The sequence below is a fragment of the Leptonotus elevatus genome, chromosome 15 (assembly GCF_054856555.1).
Source record: "Leptonotus elevatus isolate MCC_2025b chromosome 15, RoL_Lele_1.0, whole genome shotgun sequence".
Classification (NCBI taxonomy): Eukaryota; Metazoa; Chordata; class Actinopteri; order Syngnathiformes; family Syngnathidae; genus Leptonotus; species Leptonotus elevatus.
In genome coordinates this window covers 14,382,007-14,407,084 of record NC_141253.1, presented here as the reverse complement: position 1 = coordinate 14,407,084, position 25,078 = coordinate 14,382,007, and the positions used below count along the sequence as shown (strand labels likewise).

Here is a 25,078-nt window from a genome sequence, read left to right as displayed (position 1 = left end):
TTATACATGTACTCTTGCCCTTTTGTAATAAAACAAGCAACAACAATGATAATGAGCGGGAAAGCATAAAAATATACGTCAACGCTGTGAAGAATAGATCATACACAAAAACCCAGAGTTCTTTGGCTTTTTTGTGTATTTTTTTTCATGTATTTTATAATGCCACCACAGCAGTGTGATACCACAGAGAAAAGATTTGATGAGGACCATAATGCCAAGATGGAACCTTTTGACTTATCCCTGTAAAAAAAAATGTTGAATCTACAAGTTTAAAATTTACAGGATATATAATATAATATAATATAATATAATATACAAGTCGTTCTGTAATGTTTATATTTGTACTGTTTTTTTTTTTTATAGAACTATTCTGATAAGTTGTTGTTGTTTTTTCAGTAAACAACAGAATTATTTAAAAGTGTACTGATAAATTAATAATTAGGTCTACAGTATATCAATTTTGAATGAACATAATACATTTAGTTTAACCTTTATATTCACATGGTTTTACTGTATATCTAAATATTCTTATCTGTAATATGAATTTGTAAAATGCATGTTTCTTTTAGCATAAACTACTAACAAAAAGTGTTATTCTAACACTACTATGATGTAATATTAACTGTGTTCCAATGTTTTTTTCTCTGAGTTTAAATTACAATAATTTGTGAATTAAAAAAAAAAATTGTAAAAATTAAATAGTGATCTTTTTAACGTTTTCTTACTGTCAATGAGTTTGACGACATAATGTAAATTAAACAATGCATTTTTTACAGTTTTACAGTGTACAAAATATTGTGCTTTAGAACAGTCATTCCTAACTAAAGTATCTGTTATGGGTTGGGTCATGGAATTATTGTGTTATGATGTTGATATTGTCTGTTGTTATGCAGCTGATATCTCACTTATGATGATAATCTTGTTAGTTGCTATACAGTCGTTATGGTCTTGTATTAGTCAGTCTTTATTTGTCTAGTGACTTCTAATTTTATCATATAGGCCTTTATTCTGTCAGATACGATTGTGCATTGCCCTAGCGAGAGTTACTTAATGACACTTTTGTCAGTACGTCGAGGTTCTTTAGCCGAGGTTTCTCTCAGCAGTTGAGATTTCTTCCATGTGAGAAATTCTTCCATGTGTTTGAGTTTGCTTCCATGCATCCAGCCTTGCTCTCTCATCAAGTATTTTCTTCCAAGGCCATCTGAATCCAGCCCTGTTCTTTGTTGTTACTTTGTATTTTGTTTGTTTGTTAATAAAGACTTTGTTTCCCAACTCGTGATGTGATGGTGTCTCTCATATGAAATCATTAGTGGTAGTGAATTATCCAATTTCACTTTATTTGTCTGAAAGTTATTAATCATTAATTGCAAATATGTTTATGTATGTGAAAGTCATACCTGCTGTACTGTATATTGACAGGCTGCCACATATTAATTGGTCTTCTGTTGGATGGAAGAAAGTACAAGAAATATGTTTGTATCCCTCTGTTGCCATTCATTTAACAGATTAGGCCATATACATTTAATTGATGAGATTATTATTTCAGTATTCATATTTTTTATGAAATGGCAGTGAGATTTTTGTCATCTAAAAGGGGTTCCAGTGCATCGTTGTTGCTGCTGATGGTTTTGTTGTAGTTAGTTGTACCAATTTTTGCTTGATTTTGTTGTAGAAAAAGGCTAACATGTACAAAAACAAACATTACATGTGTTTCTGCCTAGATTTTTCTGCATTCAGAGTGTTGGAGGCAAGCAGGGCATCAGTATTTATATTTACCCCCTTGCCTTGATATGACTGCTGCAGATAGTTTTCATTCAACTCACTAACTTATTTGACAGCCCTGCAGTGTCAAAGCTCCTTGTTAAATGAGGGTGAGAAATCTTCCTCTGCTTCCATTTCCACCCACTCGCACGTCAGTAAGATGGGACCAACCCGCTCTGCAGTCATTACATAAGTTTCCTACGAGTTTTGAAAACGCTCTCGCACTCAGTCAGACTGAGGCACAAAATAAGCGCAAGCTGGCAAGCATGCAGAAATTGTTGCAGGCTTTAAGATCTAACACAATCACACACGCAAACCCACAGAAGGGCATGTACACTAACAGACTCTTGAGTTCAAGCACTGAGCTGTCTAGCTACACAATAGCAGTACAACACCACCGACAAGATGAGGACAAAGACAATGGGGCAAACTGTACAAACTACAAACTGCAAAATATATAAATTATTTTAAGGCTCTTGGTTTCTCTTTTAGTTTCAAAACTACCAATGTTGCTGATTTGTTTTGTATTTGCTCAATAACTCATTCACTCTAAGCCATTTTCACTGAAGCAACCCCCTTCGCTGCTTTACTGGATTTTGACAGATTTTGCAAGGCCCATAGAATATTCTGTTCTATTGCTATAAACACATGGAACCTACCAAAAGAAAGATTAGAGTCTTTCATCAGGGAAAATATATATATTATTATATATTTGTATCTGTTTCCATTTTGCAGCAATTAGCACTAGAATATAGCTAAGTTTCATCAATATTCCTGGTTAAAACACTGACAAAAAGAGCTTGTTGCAACATGGCCCTGGCTGATCTCTTATACTCTGTTGCCACCTGCTGGTTATTTTTTTGAATAACTGCCATTGCTGTAAACCACCTCTTCATGTCTGAAGCTACATCAAAGCCTTCTGTATTATCTTGCATAAAATAACATTAAAAGAAAAACGTGTAAATATGTTTTGGGGAGTGAAGGACAAAGTATTAAAACAATTTTTTTTACATGTTTTTGGGTTTGATGAGGATAAAGACATGACAAAAGGTAAGAGTATGCTTTTACCAATGAAATTGATGACAAGTTACAATACAGTTCAATAAAGTGAACTAGAAGTTTTTGTGCAACTTATGTGTTCTTTCGGTATTTAGAAAAATATATTTGTGTGTTAATCATATATTTGTTGTTGTTGTAACTACATTTTATCAATTGGCTTACATTTTCTGTTAATTAAAGGATTAAGCACAAATCTACAGTAGTGCAAAGTGTAACTGCGGGTATGGGTGGAGTTTTCTTTCTATTTGTATTTTCATGGATGGGCCATGTCATTTGCACCTTTATAGGAATGACAATAGCCAACTTGATGATTATATATATATACAGTATATTAGAGCTGTCAAACGATTACAATTTTTAATCAGATTAATCACATCTTAGAATTTTGATTAATCCCGATTAATCACTTAATTAAAAAGGCTTTTTTTAAACAACATTTTTTGCCAGCCAAATTTGAAGAGCGCATGTTATGTGTTAATTCTTTCTACATTTAATGTTATTAGGACATTTTAAAAAAAGTATCCACTGCACACATTCTCATCCACCCCTTTTTCTAATCAGTTAATTATTTGTATAATTTAAAATAAATTAAAAAATGACTCCAGTTTGACTTGAACAAAAATAAAAAATAAATGCTTTATTTTATTGCATGTAGTTATATTTATTGCTCAAACACAACCTGTGCTATCTTTAACGTAACCATCCGCTGTCAAGCTAAAGCATACTCTGTGGTCAAAATTAATAGTGTGATTAATCTGCGTTAATACATGATTAATGCAATCATTTTTTTGTGATTAATTAATTAGTTAAGGCTTTAACTTTGACAGGACTAATATAAATATATATATATGAAGTAAAACCCTACGCTTGAAATATATGCACATCAAAGCGCTTTGCGTGCGTTCTGCTTGTGTGCAAAACATGCATGTGTTCTTCATACACAAAGCATTTTTTTCACATTAGTCTAATGTGAACACAGCCCTATAACGTTCACCATGGTTGGACGACTGTGATATGCAACCCATGTTATCTGATCAAGAGCGGGAGGGCAAAGCAGGCTTTCCACTTGCCAACACTTTGACATAAACAGAGCTGATGTGGTATTTGAAATGAATGCTTCAGTGAGTCGCTGTCAAACTGAGGCCTGTCTTTCTGATGTGTTTCCCATGTTATGTTAGGCCCCACATAAATCATAGATGCGATAACCCTGTCAGGACTAGCCTCTTCTCATGCTGAACTGAAGTACACATGCACGCCATGCATTTTAGGTTTCTGCTACGTTTGCTAGGAAAAACAGTGGGGGTTGAATGGTGGATCGATAGACTATGGATCAATAGCTGTGTCAAATTAGAGAGGCCTGTTCGCTCGGAGGCAGAGGGTATTGTGTAAATGTTGTTTCATGTAAATGTGTAGTGATTTGACAACAGACCTCAGACATTTTTCTGAGGATGGTTCTACACAGGAAAGTAATTCTTGCAAACATGATGTGCCCAGAAGTGCACTCAAACAGAACATGTACCTTGCAATCTGAATTAAATCAACAACAATCTAAATCCACTTTCAAAGTAACTAGTTTTCCCTCTTAGTGAAAGAACACAATTCGTTGACTGACATGTTCAACACTGACAAGAATGCTTGATGAAACATTTATATTTTGAGCAAAAGAAATCAAGGGGGAGGTGCCTTAAGAAGTTCACAATCAGCATTTAGCTAATGGTATGCCAAAAAATACATACATGCAGAATATTTGTTGGCCTATTTTGTTTGTGTGATCTCAAGGTGATTTTGCTGCTAATAATATATTGCACACACAAAGTGCATTCAGGCTTCTAATGACAATGACCCAGAAAGAACAACTACTTAAAGTCATATACTTGGCTCCACAAATCTTCAATAAAGCAAAGTACATCACATTAAATATTAAATTAAAATGTTAACAACGATAGTAGATTAAAAAAAAATCTGCAAATAATTTATTTTAAAATATATATATTATATAATTGCATCTATTCTCTTTCAGTGGTCAGTGTCACTAATTTTAGGTCTTGCAGCGAGATTGAAAAAAAATGGATGTGCATCTTTTAAGTTCAGGATACAATTATTAAATACATTTCAAATTAATTAATTAATTAATTAATTAATTAAGTTATTTATTTGCTTGTTTGTTTGTTTGTTTGTTTGTTTGTTTGTTTTAATCAAGGGGCCACTCAAAGTGTGGTTGTGCAAGTGTCCCACCATTTGCCCATACCTGCTCCAAGTACTTCCTCCCACATTCCATAAACATTATGGAATTAGGTGTGTGAGAGGTTGTTTGTCGATATGTGCCCTACTATTTGCTGCCAAACAATCAAAGGTGTACTTAAAGGCTTGTGAAATTCAGTATCTTCATAATAAAAATGCTTTAAAAAAAGAAGTAGAAGAAAGAGAAGAATAAATAAAGAAAAGAAAAGAAAAGAAAAAAGAAAGGAAAAGTACTTTAGGCAAAAGATAGACGTGCCTATCATAAGAGTTCAGTTCTTTGTCACTCTACGTCTCCCCCTAGTGGCCTACTGTGGGAATGCAGTAGCCTTTGGACAGAAAGGGCACTGCAGTGAGCCAAGGTTCTTTGGCTCAGTGCGTGGTTGCAGCCTAGGAAGGTGACACTGAGCTTTCCGTGCCAGTCAAACAGCTCGCTACAGATGGGACCCTCGTGCCAATTTGTGTGGCAAAACAACCTCCTGACACTACACTAGAGTGAGGATAATTCCTGCCGGCCAAGTCTTACTGCAGTGGAACAGATGTCCTTTGGTTATCCCATCTGTCATATTTGTCACCCGTTTTGCCTTTCTCCCAGCAGCTGTCCTGATGTTGGAGAATTACTTCACTCTGTCTAAACTCTTTGCTTTTTTAACACTTTGCAATTCAGTTTCTGACACAAGCACTTGACTCAGTATTACACAGGCGCTCCAAAATATCGAGCAAATGGCACTGTATTGAAAAAGCACATTATTTCTTTCTCACAGAGTAGTGAGTCCATGTGTATAAATAAACTTAACATAACCCTTACAGCTTGTTTTGGGAGTAATTTAATTAGTGTGTGTTGCCTGATGTTGTCTGCCTTGCTACAGGCCCTCCAAGTCCTTTGCCTAATGTGTATGGCAGCATAGTCATGTGCCCCAAATTTACATGGAATCATTATAATGATGAGCATGCAGTTTTCCTATTGGGATTTAGGAAACAAGCATGGCCCACAAATTCTGTTTGCAGTAGTACATGCAGCAGCTGAGTACAGGTATACCTCAATCTGTGTGTGCTACTGCAGAGGGCACATTTCATAAACATGTCCAAACATGGTCAATTTAATAATAATAATAATTATTATTATTATTATTATGATAAATAATCCTCTATGATCAAGAAAGAGAGTGAATCCAAGCAATTATTTTGATCCAGGTCAAACTAACCATAATACCTTTATAAAGCAGGCCAATTTTAAAGTAACCTTTTAACCATTAATTGTGATACCAGTGTAAAATAAATTAACCACTTTTAATGTACATACTTATATACATAAATAAATGAATTAAGTAACATGTAATAAATAAAAGTAAAAATAAATAGATAAAGTTTAAAAAACTATATATATATATAATATAAAAAATTAATGTGAAAATAAATACAAATACAATATACAAATTGAATTAAATATCAAGCAATAAAACATTTAAAACACTCTGCTCTCATATTTATTTATTTCATGCAGCAGAGTCTGTCAGCAAGAGAGCTGATGCTTTACGTTCTAGATGTTTCATATTGGCCGATCTCGATTAGAGTTTTCCTTACATTGTTGTTAAAGTACACAAATATGAATTGTATGCCACATTGATCATCGATACTCCGAATACAGCTTGAGGGCACCGGTGCCCTCCAGGGGTTACACCGAGCAGCGCTTGGCAATGGATCCAGGAAGAGGAGTTCCTCATGCCAGCATGTGTGGCCACGACGAGCAGAATTTTGAAAATAATACTGATTAAGCCTAGATGTGAGCAGTAAAAATGACAGTTTGAGTCAGCAGAGAGCTCCATTTATTTGTCATAATTTAACGTGATGCGTTTAGGATGGGCGCAGAGCAGCTCATATTGAAAATAATAACGTTTTTGGTTATTGTTTTCATTTTAGGAAATTGAGTCTGGCCATGTCGCCCACAAAACCCACCACTGCCTCCAAACCCGTAGGACATAAATTCAGTAATTTTTTTTGTAAGTGCACTGTATTACAGTTAGCTAGAAACTTTCAGCATCTTAGAAGAGCAGCCTATACTGTAAATGATGATTTTCACTTACATTTATTTATTTCTATATGTTTTCCATTTTCTATTATATATTATATTATTATATTATATATTAACAGGGAATCTGGTCTGCAACTTGTCACAGACAATAGGTTAAAAAATTATCATTTGCTTGAAGTTCATCCATATGTCCATAATCTTCTCAACATAAATTTCTTCCAACAGGAAAATGAACACAGGTATCATGTGACATGTGAATTGAGATACAGCTGGGATTGAATTCATGAGTCTATGAAGCATACACTGTAACACATTTCTGTAAAATCTACAGTAAAAATTTTTTAATTTTTAATTTTACGGTAATTAACTCTTTGACCGCCATAAACGTTATAAAACGTTTAGCATAAACCTACGGAAGGGCGCCGAGGACGTTAAAAGACGTTAACTATGTTTTTTTGTGTTTTTTTTGGAAACGGGTGGAGGAAAGCCTTGGGCAGCTGTGCTGAACGTATCAGGCAGATCTGGTTAGTATAATGACTCGTTTTGGCCCCTAGATGGCAGCGATGACTCTCTTTGCACAAGGTTGGATGGGCCGCCCACCGTGGGCGTCAGTAGAAGACGTGAGGCGGAGCTAGAGTGTTGAGGGGACAATGGCTGATGAAGCCACAATGGCAACCGGTTGCAAGCAGCTCACGCTTGAGCATTTTTTTCAAAGACGGAAAGCATCGATCAATACTAAAAAGAGCATTGATGTCGACGATGATGATGATGACTCCGAGCTTGACGCCAAAGTTGGAAGCCTTGACACGACCGTTATGATCACGTAGTAAGCCTCACCGGCTAAGCGCGGCTAGCGCTGCTAACGCCGGAAAACGCGCACAATAACCGACCGGGTACTTCTACACAATCGGACATTCGATCGGGCGATGGAGAGACCAATGCACATTGATGATGATGGTGAATCCCGAGGTTGACGCCACACTTGGACGCGGCCTTTATTCTCACGTCATAAAGCATCACCGGCTAGCTCTGCTAACGCCGGAGCTGCACATGCGGACATTTTGTCGGACAATGAAGAGTACCCCGAGTCCAATGCATATTCATCGGAGGAGCGGGTACAGTCTGATCACGGAGAAGACACCGTTTCTGGACTACTATGCCACCATGAATGGAGTGGATAAAATGGATCAGAACATCTTTTACCACCCGGTATAGCAACTGAAGGACATGAGGAAGCCAGACGTAACACCACCGTAACGTAACCGTAGCATGATCCTGATATTAGACTTGATGGCAACACACACTGCAGTATATACTTGCTATTCCCCGGAAAAAACGGCCTGCAAGAAAGTGGAGCATGCGAAGAGGCAATCTGTTGTGCAAATGCTGTTGCGTCTCCTTGCACGCAGGAGATTGTTACACAAAGAAAAACTGTCGTTGAAACATCCACATATTTGTAAATAGCACCACAGTTGCACACATTTGTAAATAGTTTGCCAAATTGTTGTCAAATTGTTACACTGTTGAATGTAAATAAATGTATTTTGCTATCAAAAAACACTTTTTCATTCTTGGTGGTAGTGTTTTATAGAAGTAAAGCACTATTTAGGTGTTTGTGGCATCATTCATGGACAAAAAGAAGTGTAAAATTCACTAGAATGCATGAAATAATATCGTTTCACTAAAAGCTTGATTTCTCCGTATTTGAGTCCAAAACAAGCGAAATCGGGTGAAACTAACCATTTTCTATTGTTGATTACTAAAGAACGGAATAAGGTAGAAACAAACTTTTTTTTTCTGACGAAAGATGAAAATCCAATCTTTCATTTGGTATTTTTTAAGATTTGGTATGTGTGTTTCCATAGTCCAAACAGAACATTTTCTGTGGACCTTGAAAGATCAGTCAAAATGCTTAAATCGGCTGGCACTGACGGCATCCCTTTTCTGAAAACGTCTGGCAGTCAAAGAGTTAACTGTACACAGCAATAAGTTATGTGTAAAACAAAAGTGCATTGTGGGTAGAAACAAATTACTGTAATTTGCCGCTGTTTTGGCATGTATATATGTGGATTACAGGTAAATGGTATTGTTTTTGGCTGGTATCTCTATAGGAGAAGAAGCAAATAGCGGACCCTGTAGTGTCACTGGAGCAAAGACAAAGATTCAGGGAATTGGTGAGTAATATTTTAACACGAGGGCAGTCTGCATCGTCTTCACATCACATTTCTCCGATAAACAGGCAACATTACAGCTAACGTTCGTTTAAACACACGGCTGCAGAACAAGGATTGATTTTACAATGAGGGCGGCACGGTGGCTGAGGGTGTGAGATCGAGTCTGGGCTTCGGCTTTTCAGAGTGGAGTTTGCATGTTGTCCCTGTGCCTGTGTGGGTTTTCTCCGGTTGCACCGGTCTCCTCCCATATTTCAAAGACATGCATGGCAGGTTAATGGAGCGCTCTAAATTGTCCATAGGTGTGATTGTGAGTGTGGATGGGTGTTCGTCTCTGTGTGCCCTGCGATTGGCTGGCAACCAGTTCAGTACTGCCTGAAGCCAGCAGGGATTGGCTCCAGCGATCCTTTTGAGGAATAAGAGGTTAAGAAAATGGATGGATGGATTTTACGACATACTGTATTATGTATTAACAGGAAATTACTGGCAACTTAAATTCTGTAGTATACAAGAAATGGTTGTAAACTAGATTATAGTGAATTGCTGTAAAGGTAAATACGGTAAGTAACTGTAATTTATATACAGTAAATACTTGTAAAATACAATAATATACTGACATATTAGACAAGACCTAGCTGGCAACTTTTTTGCCAGTTATTTCTTGTAAATTCTACAGTCAATTCGTTACAGTGTATTTAGACTCATAGGCTAGTAAAAATCGATGTATGCATGATAACATGTTGCTTGTTAATATATCCACTCTGCAATGCAATATATTAACACGACTGACATATAATATTGACCGACATCACGTGATCACGTGACTGCCCTATGACGGACGGCGGAAGGAAATGATTGTTGAATGGAAGTGGACGTGACCCGGAGCGACTTAGTGACTGTTATGTTACAAATGAAAAGTTATTATCGCCCATAGAGCCATGGAATCTATTACTTCAACCGAAGGTTGCCTGTCAGTGGAAGTTGCACATTTAGTCGGGACTCACAGAGCGCGATATTTACTGAAGTTGGAGATCGCTAGTTTGAAAACAACCCTTTATTTTCTGTTACATGCTGTTTTTACCAAGTTCATCAAATCGCAGACTTAGCTGGAATTCAGAGCGCACGACCTATATCATAATGTAGTCAATGCCGTCTCTTCTTACACCGGGGCTGATTTGAAAGCTTGTTGCTGGCTGAGTCTCTGTGACGAGATGCTGCGCTCACACCGGGGGACAATATACCTCGTAATGCAAAGGTAAAACTTGTTTATCACGCTAACTGACTTATTTTTACATAGTCCGTTCTATATTGAAACGCTGTGATGATGTTATGCTACTATGTTTACTAGCATGGAACAAGCTAGTGGCAAGCTATGCAGTAATTTCATGAATATGACTCCGGCTCCAGAGTTAAAACTCCTAGCACAAAGACGAAATCCCCCATTATTAAACAGTCAAATGCACAATCTTTGTTAGAGTGTATGTTTACTAGTAAAATGTATGACCATTTATCTACTAATTACATTAATCTACTAACCATGCAAAAAATGAACGCTGCAAATCCGTGAATACTTTGTGGGCTGCCAGTCCTTTCTGTTGATTGCTGCTATCAATCGACGTCTTTTGTCTTCATTAGTAGGTATGCGATAAAAAGCAACATTTGGTTTATTCCTTTGCCTGTTTGTACAACCGACCGCACAGCAGGATATGACCATTTCAAAAGATAATCGGTCAGATAAAGGACTTTACGCTGTATGAGATTCAATGGTTACAATACAGGCTCTTTTGCCGTCCAGCGTCCCAGAGGGGGCCCCCGTTCCCATGAAGGCTGTGACGTCACGTGCAAAAGGTTAATACACAGTTTTATTCCTCCATTAGATTTGAATCAGAAATCTCGCAAGTAATTCTAAAAAGTCTGTATCCATGCTTTGAACGGTGGATCTTCGACATTCTGCAGAAAGGGTGAAGATTGGCTCAGGTTCAGCGCCGCCATCCTCATTGCCAAGACAGTATGTGGGCTTTTCAAGAAGCAGTCTTGTATTCCTTTATTGACTCAATTTATTTAGCAGCTAGCACACAGAGGTTACATGGCATCAATCATTACTTTTGTATATACACCAGAATCTATTTTCTTCTTTGTCTATTCTTTATTTTTCACATCTTAATCTACTGTATGTGCTTCTTTCACATAGTGCCGCAAATGTTAGACCCCACACGATAATGTAATGATAGCAGTTTAACACTATTCATTAGGGATGGCAGAAATTGAACATTAAAACGATCAAATCATTTGAAACAATTCATTCAGAAAAATAATTGATCTTTTGGAACGTTTAAAACATCTCCCCACAGCGACATCTGGTGGCCAATTGTGAAATATTACATCCAAACAGCAGATCAGTGTTGCCAGCTCTGCTCAACATTAAGGAAATTAACTATTGGCTATCTATCATCACCTAATTTACACAACTGGCAATATACTGTAATTGTAAAAATAAATAAATAAATAAAGAGATAATATCATGGGGGGAAAAAACTGAATAAACCCCACCCCGTCAAAATAAGTAGGCCTATAGAAGAACAAATGAGTTTTTGTTGCTGATTATGGGTTTGTTTTCAATTTTGCCTTTGCCATCATTTTCCAAAATGACTTAATTGCTTTGATGAGACCCACAGTACTATCACATTTAACCAAAAACTTGTAACTTTCCAAGGCTGTATTTGTTTTTTGCGACAGGGCATCTCAAGTTTCGACAGAAAGCGTTAGAGAAGAAAAATAATGATTGTTTTTGCAGACATACCACTTGGACCAGGAATTGAATCGGGGGTTCACCTGCTACAGAATAGCCTACATTATGTGAGTGCGTTACCACTGGACCGCACTCCAGAGTTTGCTGGCATTTTATCATGTAGAGTGATCAGCCGTCAGGACAATTTTTGTTTACATACGAAGTATACTTAGGTTGGATATATTTCAGATTCAAGAAATTTTCATATAGTGCAATGGTAGGATTTGATTTAATTTTAGAAAAGGGATAACATTTTCACTTACTTCGCGTAATGGAATGGCAACTGTCACGTGACATCGTGATTCTGAGACAGATTTACAAACGCGATTCGAATCACAAGTTCTGCCTGGGTTCCAGTACGTACCAAAACACAGTTTCGATTTTGCCACCACTACAATACATACACATAGCATTGGCTTTAATTAATTGCATAACAACTGGGCACTGTGAGTACCATAATATGATATTTATTTTATAGTTCTATAGAAAAATAAGGTTAACGTGAAAGTAAATATTTATAAAGTAACTAAAGGGAGGTCAAAAGTCTAAAGTGTCTCGCTGGTATTGGAGTCGAGGACTGTTCTCACTGTAAAACTGACTGTACCAGCGTCTGTGTTTCTGGATGGCTGAATCTTCCTTCACCAGGAGAGGCTTCGAGATGTACTTTTTATTGTTCCAGATCATCACATCCCGCTCAAACTAGACAAACAACATACAGTAAACAAAAGATGGCATAATGGTACATTTATTTTCAGTGGTACATAAGTAGCAGATACTCCTGTTACCCTATCATTGAATATGGTCACACACTCCATTTTAGAAGGTGGTGATTACCCAGCAAAAGTATTTGCAATGGCAAAACAACAGTAGAAGTAGAAGTAGAAGAAGAAATGTAGGATTCCAGTTAAGGTATGCAAGTCATTTTAAACTAATGCTTCAAATAGGCTTTACCTGAATAGATTCTCCTTTCAAGATGAATTTGGGCACCGGGGCAGGAATATTTGACTGATAGAAGATTGTATGTGAGACACACTGCAAGAGAGGCTCCACTGGTGTCACACCTTGCAGGATCACTCCACTGCCCAAGAAGCTGTGGTCAAAATGCAGAAACACCAATCCTGGTCCTACCTGAAACACATCAAATGTTTTGTTTTCAATGTGATATGCATTTTGCCTTCAGTCAATTGTGTGGATGCATTCAAATGAACAGTTATGTGCACAAGTATATATATATATATATATATATATATACTGTATATATACACCTTTATTTAACCAGCTAAAAACCCATTGAGATCAAGATCTCTTTTACAAGGGTGACCTGGCCAAGAGGTCAACAGCAAACGTCATTAAAACTGAGACTATACATACAATAAATTGAAATACATTTTACAAATGTATGATGTCTTAAAATAAAGTGCATACACGTTAAAGGACAAATAACAAATCATTAACACATGCTCTACTGAGTGGTCTCACACTGTTTATCAGTCAATATGGATCGAAAGCCTCTAAGTGTAGTAGGCCCTGAGAGCTTTAGTTCAGTCTGTACAGAGTTCCAGGCTGTGGGGGCATAAAAACTGAACGATCTCTTCTCTAGTTCAGTTCTGACGCGAGGAACAGAAAGATGGAGAATGTCACAGGACCGTAATGCATAACATCCTACAGTTCTCTGTCTAAAAGTCCTTAAATAAAATGGAGCCATGCCAAGAAGGGTCTTATAAATTAAAGTCAGCCAGTGAGTGTACCGACGTGCACTTAAGGAAGGTAACCCGGTATGACACTATTATCATAATTACAGTACAAGCCAGCAGTCTAAGAAGATGCATTATCAAGCTATCGATTTAATGTTGATTTACAGTGTGAGATGCTTTCAACTTTCTTGTACCTGTCTAGCAACAACGTGGAGATCCAACACCGGCCAATGGCATCCAAACACATAAAGGGAATGTTTCACCAGCATCTGAGAGCAATGATTGTTGGGAAAAAACTCTGGTGCCCACTGAGCCTTGAATTTAAACACACACACACATACATAGAATTGAGAAAAATACATTACTTAAAACGCTGATTATTTTATAAAAAGTGTTTCAAAGAGTGCCAAGATGTCTTGACATGTCTGTGATATGCTTCACATGTGTGATTAAGACACCAAAGTGCAAATGTAATGGCACAATGTCCTCTAGAATCAGGCTCACATATTGTAAGAATGCCGGGAAGGCGAACATGGTGGCTGAGAAAATAAATGGGCAAATAAACATACTTTCCAATCATGTCGCACAAACTGCCAAGCTTTGCTGTTTGTGTAGCGAAGATCGACCCCGCTGACGATGCCTGGCGTGTGCAAGTGAGTCAGGTGCGAAAGGTCTGCTGCATTTTCAGGAATCTCCTGCAGAGTGACGCTGGCAACTTAATGCAAAACTCGGTTATGCATCATCACAATATCAAGTCTATGAGAAACTATAGGGGGACTTTTGCAATAAAAATTGAGACGTTTACATTTTCTTTTTTCTCAAAATGGCACGTTCCATAAACTTATTTTGATTTACATGTTGGTAAGAAAATGATTCCTACATCAAGGTTGCTTTACACACAAGATGAGCAGTGATAGTGTTGTTGTTGTTTTTGTTGTTTTTTATATATCACAAGAACGTACCTGTATGTGAGCACTGACAAAATGTTCTGTTCTTCCACGATAGACCCACTGGCCCTTGGTAATCTCCTCCTGCTCTGGAACAGTGTATTGAGGATCTTCTCCATCACAGTGAAACCAAACCAGGATCTGACCGTTAATTTCACAGCGGGGCCAGGCGTCCACCTTTGCAAAATCTGGCACTTAAAGACCAAATAGATTAAAGGCAATACCGTCATACACCAAAGACCTTCCTTATTTTTGGGAGATCTCTCCGATTGGTGGCACACTGGGACCTGGATATATTCATCAACAATACAGAAGGCTAAAGTAACATACGCTCAAGCATTTGTTTTCTTTACCTCTTGAACGACATTATCTTATTACTTAATATTTTTCTTTGAATTCCAGAAGTGATTATAAACATGCATCTGAAATGGTCATTACCTTTTTCAGCGTACGGTATCCTTTCACATTTGCCATCGTTCCCTCGAAACTGCCATCCATGGAATGGACACTCAATGCAGTTTCCCGCCACACGTCCTCCCACCGCCAGGTTAGCACCCAAGTGTGGGCAGTAGGCATCTAACACATAGGCCTTCCCATCCTCACCTCGGAAAACTACCAGCTTTACACCTAAGAGATGCAATTGCAGAATGAGCGTGTTAGGCCACCTCTGACTTTGTTGCTTCAATAACCTTTTTTCACAGCAGTCATTTTGACAAAGTAACAATGTAAGATATTAGAGCAGATGGTGTTAACGATGACATTTATTTGGGTTTTAGAAACTATACGCTGACATACAATTTTTGGTTCTTTTTTCCCCGCCTATTGTTTTGTTACAAAATCAAACCAACATCTTCAATTAAACTAAGAAACATGTTTTGCAATGATGGAGGAAGCCAGAGTACTTGGAGAAAATCCACAGAAGCATGGGGAGAACATGCAAACTTCACACAGAACGGCCGGAGCTGGATTTAAACCCCCACCCTCAGAACTGCAAGTCATAAATCCATCATCCGAACAATTTATCCTCACTAGGGTCGTGCTGGAGCCTGTCTTTGGGCGGTAGGCAGGGCAGACCCTGAACTGGTCCTCAGCCAATCACAGGGCAGCCAATATGTCTTTAAATAAATAAGGAAGGCCGAAGCCCGGACTCAATCTCACGTCCTTTGCACTGGGAGGCGGACGTGCTAACCAGTCAGCCACTGTGCTGCCCCATTCCAAGGATTCATCACATATAATAACATTGCCTTTAAAATAATGTGAAAATGTGACGTTTGTGAGAAAAACTCATTTTCAGTAGTCCCTGGTAAGTCTTAAAATCAGGCCAGGCCCATTTATTTTTGATTTTGTGTGGTGGGGAAAACAGGATAAACTTCAAAAATACATTTAAAATAGCACATCAAATCAGAGAGTTGTTACAAGCTAATTTGTGCTTCGTCAATGTCCTTACAGTATAGGGTTTAACACTTGACACTTTACAGTGATAATGTTGCTCTGAGATTAGAACAAGATTTGTGGCTGTCCTGACTGAGGAAGCAGCATCAGATTCTAGTCAAAGTATACTGCATCACAATTTTTAGAAGTCCCTAAATAGTGTAGGCTGCTGCAAGGTCAAAAATTCTGCTGCTCACTAATCCAACTTTATAATCGCAAATTCTCACATGTAGATGACATATTCTTAACAAGCTTTATCCCAATGAAGTGTTTTGGCATTATACATTTATTGAATCAATGATTGAGTAAATGACTGACCTAAATACCAAAAACAAAAACTATATCAACATTTCCTCCATTTATTAACTTTACAGGCAATTTGTATGTAACATTTTAACGTTACTGTTAAATGCACAATTCACTACATGAAAACATAACACTCATTCACCACACAAATTAATGTCAAATAAACAGGGCATCATCAAATTAATGGATCAAATTTATTTGCATACTTTTATTTCGTAAAAATAAGCTAAAAAGCCAAAACAGACTTGTACAGTGAATAATTAATTAATTGATGATGGCGGAACAGAATAAAGTTGCATTAATATGAGAAAAATTGTGTGAATTAAATTGGAAAATTAGGAAATTGTTGCAATTGTCTAAGAATAATATAATATTTAATGGGGGGGAAAATGATTATTATGACAAAGAAGTTGTCATTTTATTCACGTGTGACAACACAGGGTGAAAAAATGATCTAAATGTAGCTAATCTTTCCCATTAAGTCAATTTTGCTTCAGAGTACTTAGATCCGACATCGAAGGATCAAAAGTGACATCTTTAAATTTTCTGACATCTGCTCAGAAGCGTCATGCCCTGCTAGCTTTCACAAGTTCAACCTTACTTTATTTGGGAACTTTTGAGCCATATTTTCCTTGACCATTCTGGTCAGTATCAATACTGTAAACTAATCGTCATGAGCTCCAAGTGGTATTAATTTTGTGACTACTCAAGACAAGTGCTAGGCTTTCACAAATGGTTGTAGCTAGACTAAGAATTACATGATTAACTCATTTACTGCCATTGACGGTTATAAACGTCAAAAAATCATTCTAACTATTTCTATTACTTTTACATATTTGTTTCTACTTTTGTTAACAAGGGTATGAAAACCTAGATGTTTTTATTGTACATTGAGAACAGATATAAAATGTGTGATTAATTGTAAGTTAACTATTGAAAGTCATGCGATTAATTACGATTAAAAATGTTAATCGTCTGACGCCTCTAATTTTCAGCTAATTAAAGCTGTCAACAATGAGGCATTGTTAATGTCACTAAGTATCCACATTTCACAACAAACATAACCGGTTAGCATGCTTCAGTTTAATTAGCAGTGTAGGCTACGATATGAAGCGCCACAGTAAACAAACATGTTCAACATTGTACCCGGATAACACTTTGAATCGTGATTTGCAATCTGACAGAATAAAGAAACATTAGCAAAATAAAGTCAATTTGCATGCATCATTTTAAATTATCTCAACTCAGCCACTATTGTGTAAATGCTACAAGATCCCTTAAATTCAAATTGAAAGCAAAAGTATTTGCAATGGCAAAACGACAGTAGAAGTAGAAGGAGAAGAAGAAATGTAGGATTCCAGTTAAGGTATGCAAGTCATTTTAAACTAATGCTTCAAATAGGCTTTACCTGAATAGATTCTCCTTTCAAGATAAATTTGTACTCTAGAGATTAAGTAAATCTAACCTAATTTTTATTGTGTAATCCATCGCACTACAAGCATAGCGACTTTTACACCTAACTGTTATGGTCTAATTTGAATGCAGTTGTAGGCTACATACCAACCATGGTGACATCTCTGACGTCTCCTCTCTCCAGCGTGTGAGAATCCAGCACTCGGTACCAGCCGTTTGGGTAGACCGGGGGAAGGTCTCCCATTGTCCTGCGGCGGCGCACATCATTAGCGGTGCGCGCCTTGGAGCGGCCGTCCTCCACGATGTATCCCACATCATCCGGTGCCTTGAGCAGCTCCAATGGGCTGAAGAGCAGTCTGTACGCGGAGACCAACAAGAAGAGGGAAACACATGCTATGATGCCCACTGGAGGGCCTTGCAACAGCGTGTCCCTCCAAGTGGAGGTGTCCACGAACGAGCTTGGTGGCTCTTCGGTCTGCATGAAGAGAAGGGCGCATACCGCCAGGGCGGTCGGGGCCGCTAATCTTTTGATATACTGATTCGGACTCATGCTACTGGCTGGCTCTCTGACAAGTGAGTGCACGCAACAGGAACGCAAGATAGTATTTTCTTTTTTTGAATCCGCCCTCTGTCTGTAAACACGCCTTGAAGCGTTTCCATAGAGCTAATTTATAAAATGACACAATGTGCCACAAGCTAAATTTTACTTGAATGTCTTAATATAATTTAGATTTTTATTGGGAAAAATACGATTAGCATTCAGATCCGGCTCTACCAACCAAGCAAGCTTGTGCTCCAAGCCTCTACCACAGTACCGACCAAGCTTTTGCCCTGACTCTGCTCCAGCTATGAGCCAGGCCACTCAAGAAGCCGCAGTCATCCAGAAACACTGACATGCAGGCTGAAATTTAGCACATTTGGCCCTTACTAAAAGTCAGACAGTAAAAAGTATCTTTTAAAAAAGGAATAGAGGAAACAAACTGACAAATAACTGACACGGATATTTTGCATGCCATTTATTAGTGGACGCTTGAAGTAGTTTGCATAGCAGTTTGAACAAAGGCCCAAAGTTGGAATTAGATGTCAAAATGTCAAACATGTTACAATTGTCCCGGGGGCCCAATATACAATGTAACCCACCAGAAAACGTAAATTTCCCTCTTTTTTTAACATGTTTTTAATTTATTTTATACAGTGTGGGCGAGTAAACTATTACTAGTAAATTACCCAGGTTACCTTGCCAAGTTGCTAACTGCAAGCATTATCGAGAGCAGGGGTGCTCAAGTTCGGTCCTCGAGAGCCCCTATCCAGCCTGTTTTGCATGTTTCCCTCCTGCAGCACAGCTGAATCTAATGATCAGCTCATCAGCAAGCTTTGCAGAAGCCTGATAACGATCCTGATCATGAATCAGGTGTGTTAATGGAGAGAAACATGGAAAACAGGCTGGATAGGGGTTCTTGAGGACTGAACTTGAGCACCACTTATATAGAGTGACATGAAGCAGCACTTATCCTGCCAGTGATGATGACGCTATCTTTAAAAGGTAGTCAGCACCAAAGTTGAAGGTTCATTCCTAATCCATATGTCATTTGAGGTACTGTAGAATGTGTATAAAGTGGAACCTAGGAGTTTGAACATCTCGGAACTCGTACAAATCGGACTTCAACCCAAAAAATTGGAGTAAAAAATGCCTTGAAGTTTGAACTCACTTTCAAAGTTCGAAGTATGGGAAAAAATGTTCGGAGGTTGAACAATTCGGACTTTGAACACTTTGAAGGAACGAATTATGTTAAAACTCAGAGTTACCACTGTATCTGGATACTGTACATCTGGAACGGTCGGTGTCCTTCATTCTTGCGTTCTTGATATATGTAGCAAAAATAAATAAATAAATTCATTAATCAAGTACGCCAATTGCATTATATGGATTGGTTATTTTTTAACCTATTGGGCTCTTTTTTGTGTGTTCAGAGCAAATGTAAGACATCAGACAGGCCGAGTGTCCTTTTTTAAATTTTTATTATGGTCACCCTAATTTAAACAATTGCTTTTTCTTATCCCTTTGTCTCGAATGCATCAGAGTGATGCTTGGTAACAGCCAAAGTGTATCCTGTAACCACAACATTAATATGCTTTGATGATGCTTTGTTTTAGTTTAGTTTTAGTTCAGAATTATTTTTCTTTTTTGTTTAAAAAAAAAGTGTATTAACCTACTTGTGCGCAATATTTAATGAACATTTAATTAACACCATGGTAAAATGAAAAAAAAAAAACTAATTTCTTACCTAGTGTTGCATTTTGGTATTGGCTGCGTTAAATTAGAAAAATGAATCAAGCACGCAAAATTTTCGTCGAGGAGCGACATCATCTGAAGGTGCTTTTCTATTGGCTGCTGCTTGATGACGTCTTCTGTGTGACACAAAAAATCAAAATCATCCCCAAAGGCTCATGCAGTAAATTAATTACCAAAGACTAAAACCAAGGACATTTTAGCTATAATTATAGTTTGCTTTAGTTAGTTTTGTAATTTTAGCTATAATTATAGTTAGTTTTAGTTAGTTTTGTACACATAAAATGTAGTTTCAGTTAGTTGTCTGGGGTTTTAAAAGCACTTTCATTTTTATTTTATTTAGTTAACAAAATTGTTTTTTTTTATTTTAGTTTTCGTTTTTTCATTATGTTAACTAGAATAACCTTGGTCCCGGTGCAACAGATGACTTGACTCGTCTTGAAGAATGTGTGTCCACCGTTCATATGGGGTAGATGCCACGGACTTCCGACTTCCGTAAGTCACACACCCACGCCGTTCCCGGCCACTGCTGAGACACAACAGTCGGCGTCCCAACACTCGCACCCCCACCCCTGCGCCCCCAACCATCTCAATTCTCTGAAATGCTTCTGAGAACTGAGACAGACACACTACACACTTGCACCCATCGACGGGAATGCACAGCTGAGGGGCACAAGGGCGGAAGCAGCGCAAGCACCGGGACGCGGCCCACACGTCGCAAACAGCAACCCGTACCAGCGCAAGTGTGTGACACCCAGAAGTCGGAAGTCCCGCCTCCTCCGTGGCAAATACCCCATTGCTGGCATAAACAATTGTGACCGACGTCAGCAACACAACTTCGTCCTCTCCGAACATCCGGACATTTCTGATACTTCCCCAATGCAATGCAATGCAAATGCTTCCTTAATACGGCGAAAACAAACAGGCGCATTGTATTGCTTTTTCCTGTGACTATCATTTGAACCACACAGATTGTTAAAGTAGTCAAACAACATTTCATCACATTTTAAAATCAAAATAATTCTCACAAATTAAATTCCAACAATCCAAAATCCAATGCTTTTTAATGAGTGGGGAGATTTTACCAAATTGTCACCATTTTGACTTATGACGTCATCTTGGAATTGTTAATTAAAGGCGCTTAAAAAAAAGACTTAATTACACAGACATTTTATTGCACGGTGCCCGTTGTCAGCGTTTAGGGCGGCTAACATTGTTAGCACGCTAACACGTGCTAGCGGCTGCAGCGAGAGCCATCGGATTACTATTCAAAGTAAGTAAAGGCAGTTTAATCGACGTAACTGACTGCACACTGCAGTTGCCGTTCCTGGTGATCAGTTTGACAAACCGGGCTTACTCAACTGTGTAGTTGTAGTCAACAAAATCACAACTGAGGTTCTGATGTCCCTTTGTCTCACAGACAAAAAAATACTCAACTCAACTTTATTTATAAAGCACTTTAAAACAACCATCACTGAATACAAAAAACGGCACATTAGTAGTTCTCAATAATAGGGGCCCTATCCAGCCTGATTTCTATGTCTCCTTCGGCCAACACAGGTGAGGATCGTTATCAGGCTTCTCCAGAGCTGGCTAATTAGCTGATCATTTCAATCACCTGTGTTGGCTAAGAGAGACATGGAAAATTGGCTGGATAGGGGTGCCCGAGACGTACGTAAAGCAGGTAAATAAAATGAATATCAATAAATTAATAACCAAAAATACAGCAGGCACCATAAAAAACGTTATCAATGGAGAATCTGATGCAAATGTGTTTTAATCCTTATTTTTCACAACCAAAGTTGGCAAGTATGTCGTTCAGTCTAGTTACATTTAGTATGACTCTTTAAGTATGCCATCCATTAATTCAGAAACAAGTTTCTATTTTTTGGTATACCCTTAAATACAAGTTATATCAATTGAAAAATATTTATTTCCCAAACTTTTATTTTGTAGCACATCACCGGATGTATATAGTTGAACGTGAGACGCTGCACTGATGAACAATGTTGTCAGGAGATGTCGACTTGAGTGTACAACAAAAATGCACAGGAACTAAACATGGTTCTTATTCATCCAAATGCAGGTTGAAGATATATTTTTTTAATCTCCAAATAAATTTTGAATCTTGCATTAAACATGTTAATTTTGATCTTTAATTTTTGTTCGTGACACGAGATTTGTCCAAATGGTGTTGTCGTAGCTTTGACGTGACAGAAAAAGACCATTCCAGGTTGCTTGACGTTGCCACACGAGCTTCACTAAACAATTCATCCTGAATTTGTATTGAACGAACTTAAACATCCGTCACTACTTTATTGAAGTCAAACATAATTGCTACATTTCGTGTCCGGTTACATTCGTGTCAGACAGTGCTCGTCGAAATCTCTCGGTCCTGTTTAGCTTAAGCTTACCTTATTTTAGCTTAGCTTGCTAGCCGCCAAAAAGAAGACGCTTTTGTTATCAACAAGTTGGCTCAGCAGACATCAAGTGTGAGCATAAAGTGCCGTGAATAGCGTGTAAAAATGTACGCAATAACGAAAGTCAAGTACGAAGAGGAGCTTTGTGGAGCACAAGAGGAGAACGAGCGACAACGTCAACTGCTGGACGCTGTTTGCAAGCAGCCTCGAGTTGTGTTGAACAGAGCAGGTTTGTCACTTGTTTAATCAATGCTTTTCAACAACATTATTGTATTTACTCAACGGATTCTTTATCCGACCACTTTCTGACGTTACGTTTACAGTTTTCTCACTCGCTTTGGTACATTTCACTGATCAGAATGGGGGTTATGCGCTAACCGCGGAGGTGTTCAGCAAAACAGATTAGAATGACTCTGGAAAATTGCACTTTTTTTTTAAACTCACGATCGCCACGGGACTTGCCAAAAATGACAGTGTCGGATGTCCATCAACTGAGCAACACTAAAATAAGGGTTCCGTCAGTGCCCAAAAAATATTTCATGCTTACTGTCGCTTCGATGTCTATTGGGCGTGTTTACATGACATTTTCTTGCGGTGAGACATCCGGGCATTTAGGACGTCACCAGACACAGCAACGCGTCGCTAAATTGAAAAGGGGGCACAAAGATGGAAACTTGAAATGATGTCTGATGTTCCAATGCTGTGATTGTTAAAAGCAGAGTTTCAAATCATAATAATAATACTAATCACTATATATAGTTTCCGCTTCTTTGTTTCAACCTCCAGGGGTTACACCGAGCAGCGCTTGGCAATGGATCCAGGAAGAGGAGTTCCTCATGCCAGCATGTGTGGCCACGACGAGCAGAATTTTGAAAATAATACTGATTAAGCCTAGATGTGAGCAGTAAAAATGACAGTTTGAGTCAGCAGAGAGCTCCATTTATTTGTCATAATTTAACGTGATGCGTTTAGGATGGGCGCAGAGCAGCTCATATTGAAAATAATAACGTTTTTGGTTATTGTTTTCATTTTAGGAAATTGAGTCTGGCCATGTCGCCCACAAAACCCACCACTGCCTCCAAACCCGTAGGACATAAATTCAGTAATTTTTTTTGTAAGTGCACTGTATTACAGTTAGCTAGAAACTTTCAGCATCTTAGAAGAGCAGCCTATACTGTAAATGATCATTTTCACTTACATTTATTTATTTCTATATGTTTTCCATTTTCTATTATATATTATATTATTATATTATATATTAACAGGGAATCTGGTCTGCAACTTGTCACAGACAATAGGTTAAAAAATTATCATTTGCTTGAAGTTCATCCATATGTCCATAATCTTCTCAACATAAATTTCTTCCAACAGGAAAATGAACACAGGTATCATGTGACATGTGAATTGAGATACAGCTGGGATTGAATTCATGAGTCTATGAAGCATACACTGTAACACATTTCTGTAAAATCTACAGTAATTTTTTTTTAATTTTTAATTTTACGGTAATTAACTCTTTGACCGCCATAAACGTTATAAAACGTTTAGCATAAACCTACGGAAGGGCGCCGAGGACGTTAAAAGACGTTAACTATGTTTTTTTGTGTTTTTTTTGGAAACGGGTGGAGGAAAGCCTTGGGCAGCTGTGCTGAACGTATCAGGCAGATCTGGTTAGTATAATGACTCGTTTTGGCCCCTAGATGGCAGCGATGACTCTCTTTGCACAAGGTTGGATGGGCCGCCCACCGTGGGCGTCAGTAGAAGACGTGAGGCGGAGCTAGAGTGTTGAGGGGACAATGGCTGATGAAGCCACAATGGCAACCGGTTGCAAGCAGCTCACGCTTGAGCATTTTTTTCAAAGACGGAAAGCATCGATCAATACTAAAAAGAGCATTGATGTCGACGATGATGATGATGACTCCGAGCTTGACGCCAAAGTTGGAAGCCTTGACACGACCGTTATGATCACGTAGTAAGCCTCACCGGCTAAGCGCGGCTAGCGCTGCTAACGCCGGAAAACGCGCACAATAACCGACCGGGTACTTCTACACAATCGGACATTCGATCGGGCGATGGAGAGACCAATGCACATTGATGATGATGGTGAATCCCGAGGTTGACGCCACAGTTGGACGCCATAGTTGGACGCGGCCTTTATTCTCACGTCATAAAGCATCACCGGCTAGCTCTGCTAACGCCGGAGCTGCACATGCGGACATTTTGTCGGACAATGAAGAGTACCCCGAGTCCAATGCATATTCATCGGAGGAGCGGGTACAGTCTGATCACGGAGAAGACACCGTTTCTGGACTACTATGCCACCATGAATGGAGTGGATAAAATGGATCAGAACATCTTTTACCACCCGGTATAGCAACTGAAGGACATGAGGAAGCCAGACGTAACACCACCGTAACGTAACCGTAGCATGATCCTGATATTAGACTTGATGGCAACACATACTGCAGTATATACTTGCTATTCCCCGGAAAAAACGGCCTGCAAGAAAGTGGAGCATGCGAAGAGGC

The 25,078-nt window shown here is 38.4% G+C and overlaps 1 protein-coding gene across 3 annotated transcripts; it reads right to left on the bottom strand.

The window, feature by feature from the left end:
• Window positions 1–11,360: 11,360 nt before the first annotated feature.
• On the bottom strand, window positions 11,361–23,104 carry LOC147162093 (cholesterol 7-desaturase nvd-like). Of its 3 annotated transcripts, none has more exons than XM_086097073.1 (8): window positions 22,995–23,104; window positions 17,988–18,196; window positions 15,129–15,317; window positions 14,706–14,884; window positions 14,313–14,438; window positions 13,938–14,057; window positions 13,001–13,177; window positions 11,361–12,748 (listed from the first exon to the last, which is right to left on the bottom strand). In XM_086097073.1, the coding sequence occupies exons 1-8, from the start codon at window positions 23,036–23,038 to the stop codon at window positions 12,587–12,589; spliced, it is 1,206 nt and encodes a 401-aa protein (XP_085953199.1). In that variant the 5' UTR covers window positions 23,039–23,104; the 3' UTR covers window positions 11,361–12,586. The 3 variants fall into 3 exon arrangements, with proteins under 3 accessions (XP_085953199.1, XP_085953198.1, XP_085953197.1); XM_086097072.1 differs by lacking the exon at window positions 22,995–23,104 and adding an exon at window positions 20,126–20,525; XM_086097071.1 differs by lacking the exon at window positions 22,995–23,104 and having other exon boundaries at window positions 17,988–18,664.
• Window positions 23,105–25,078: the final 1,974 nt, after the last annotated feature.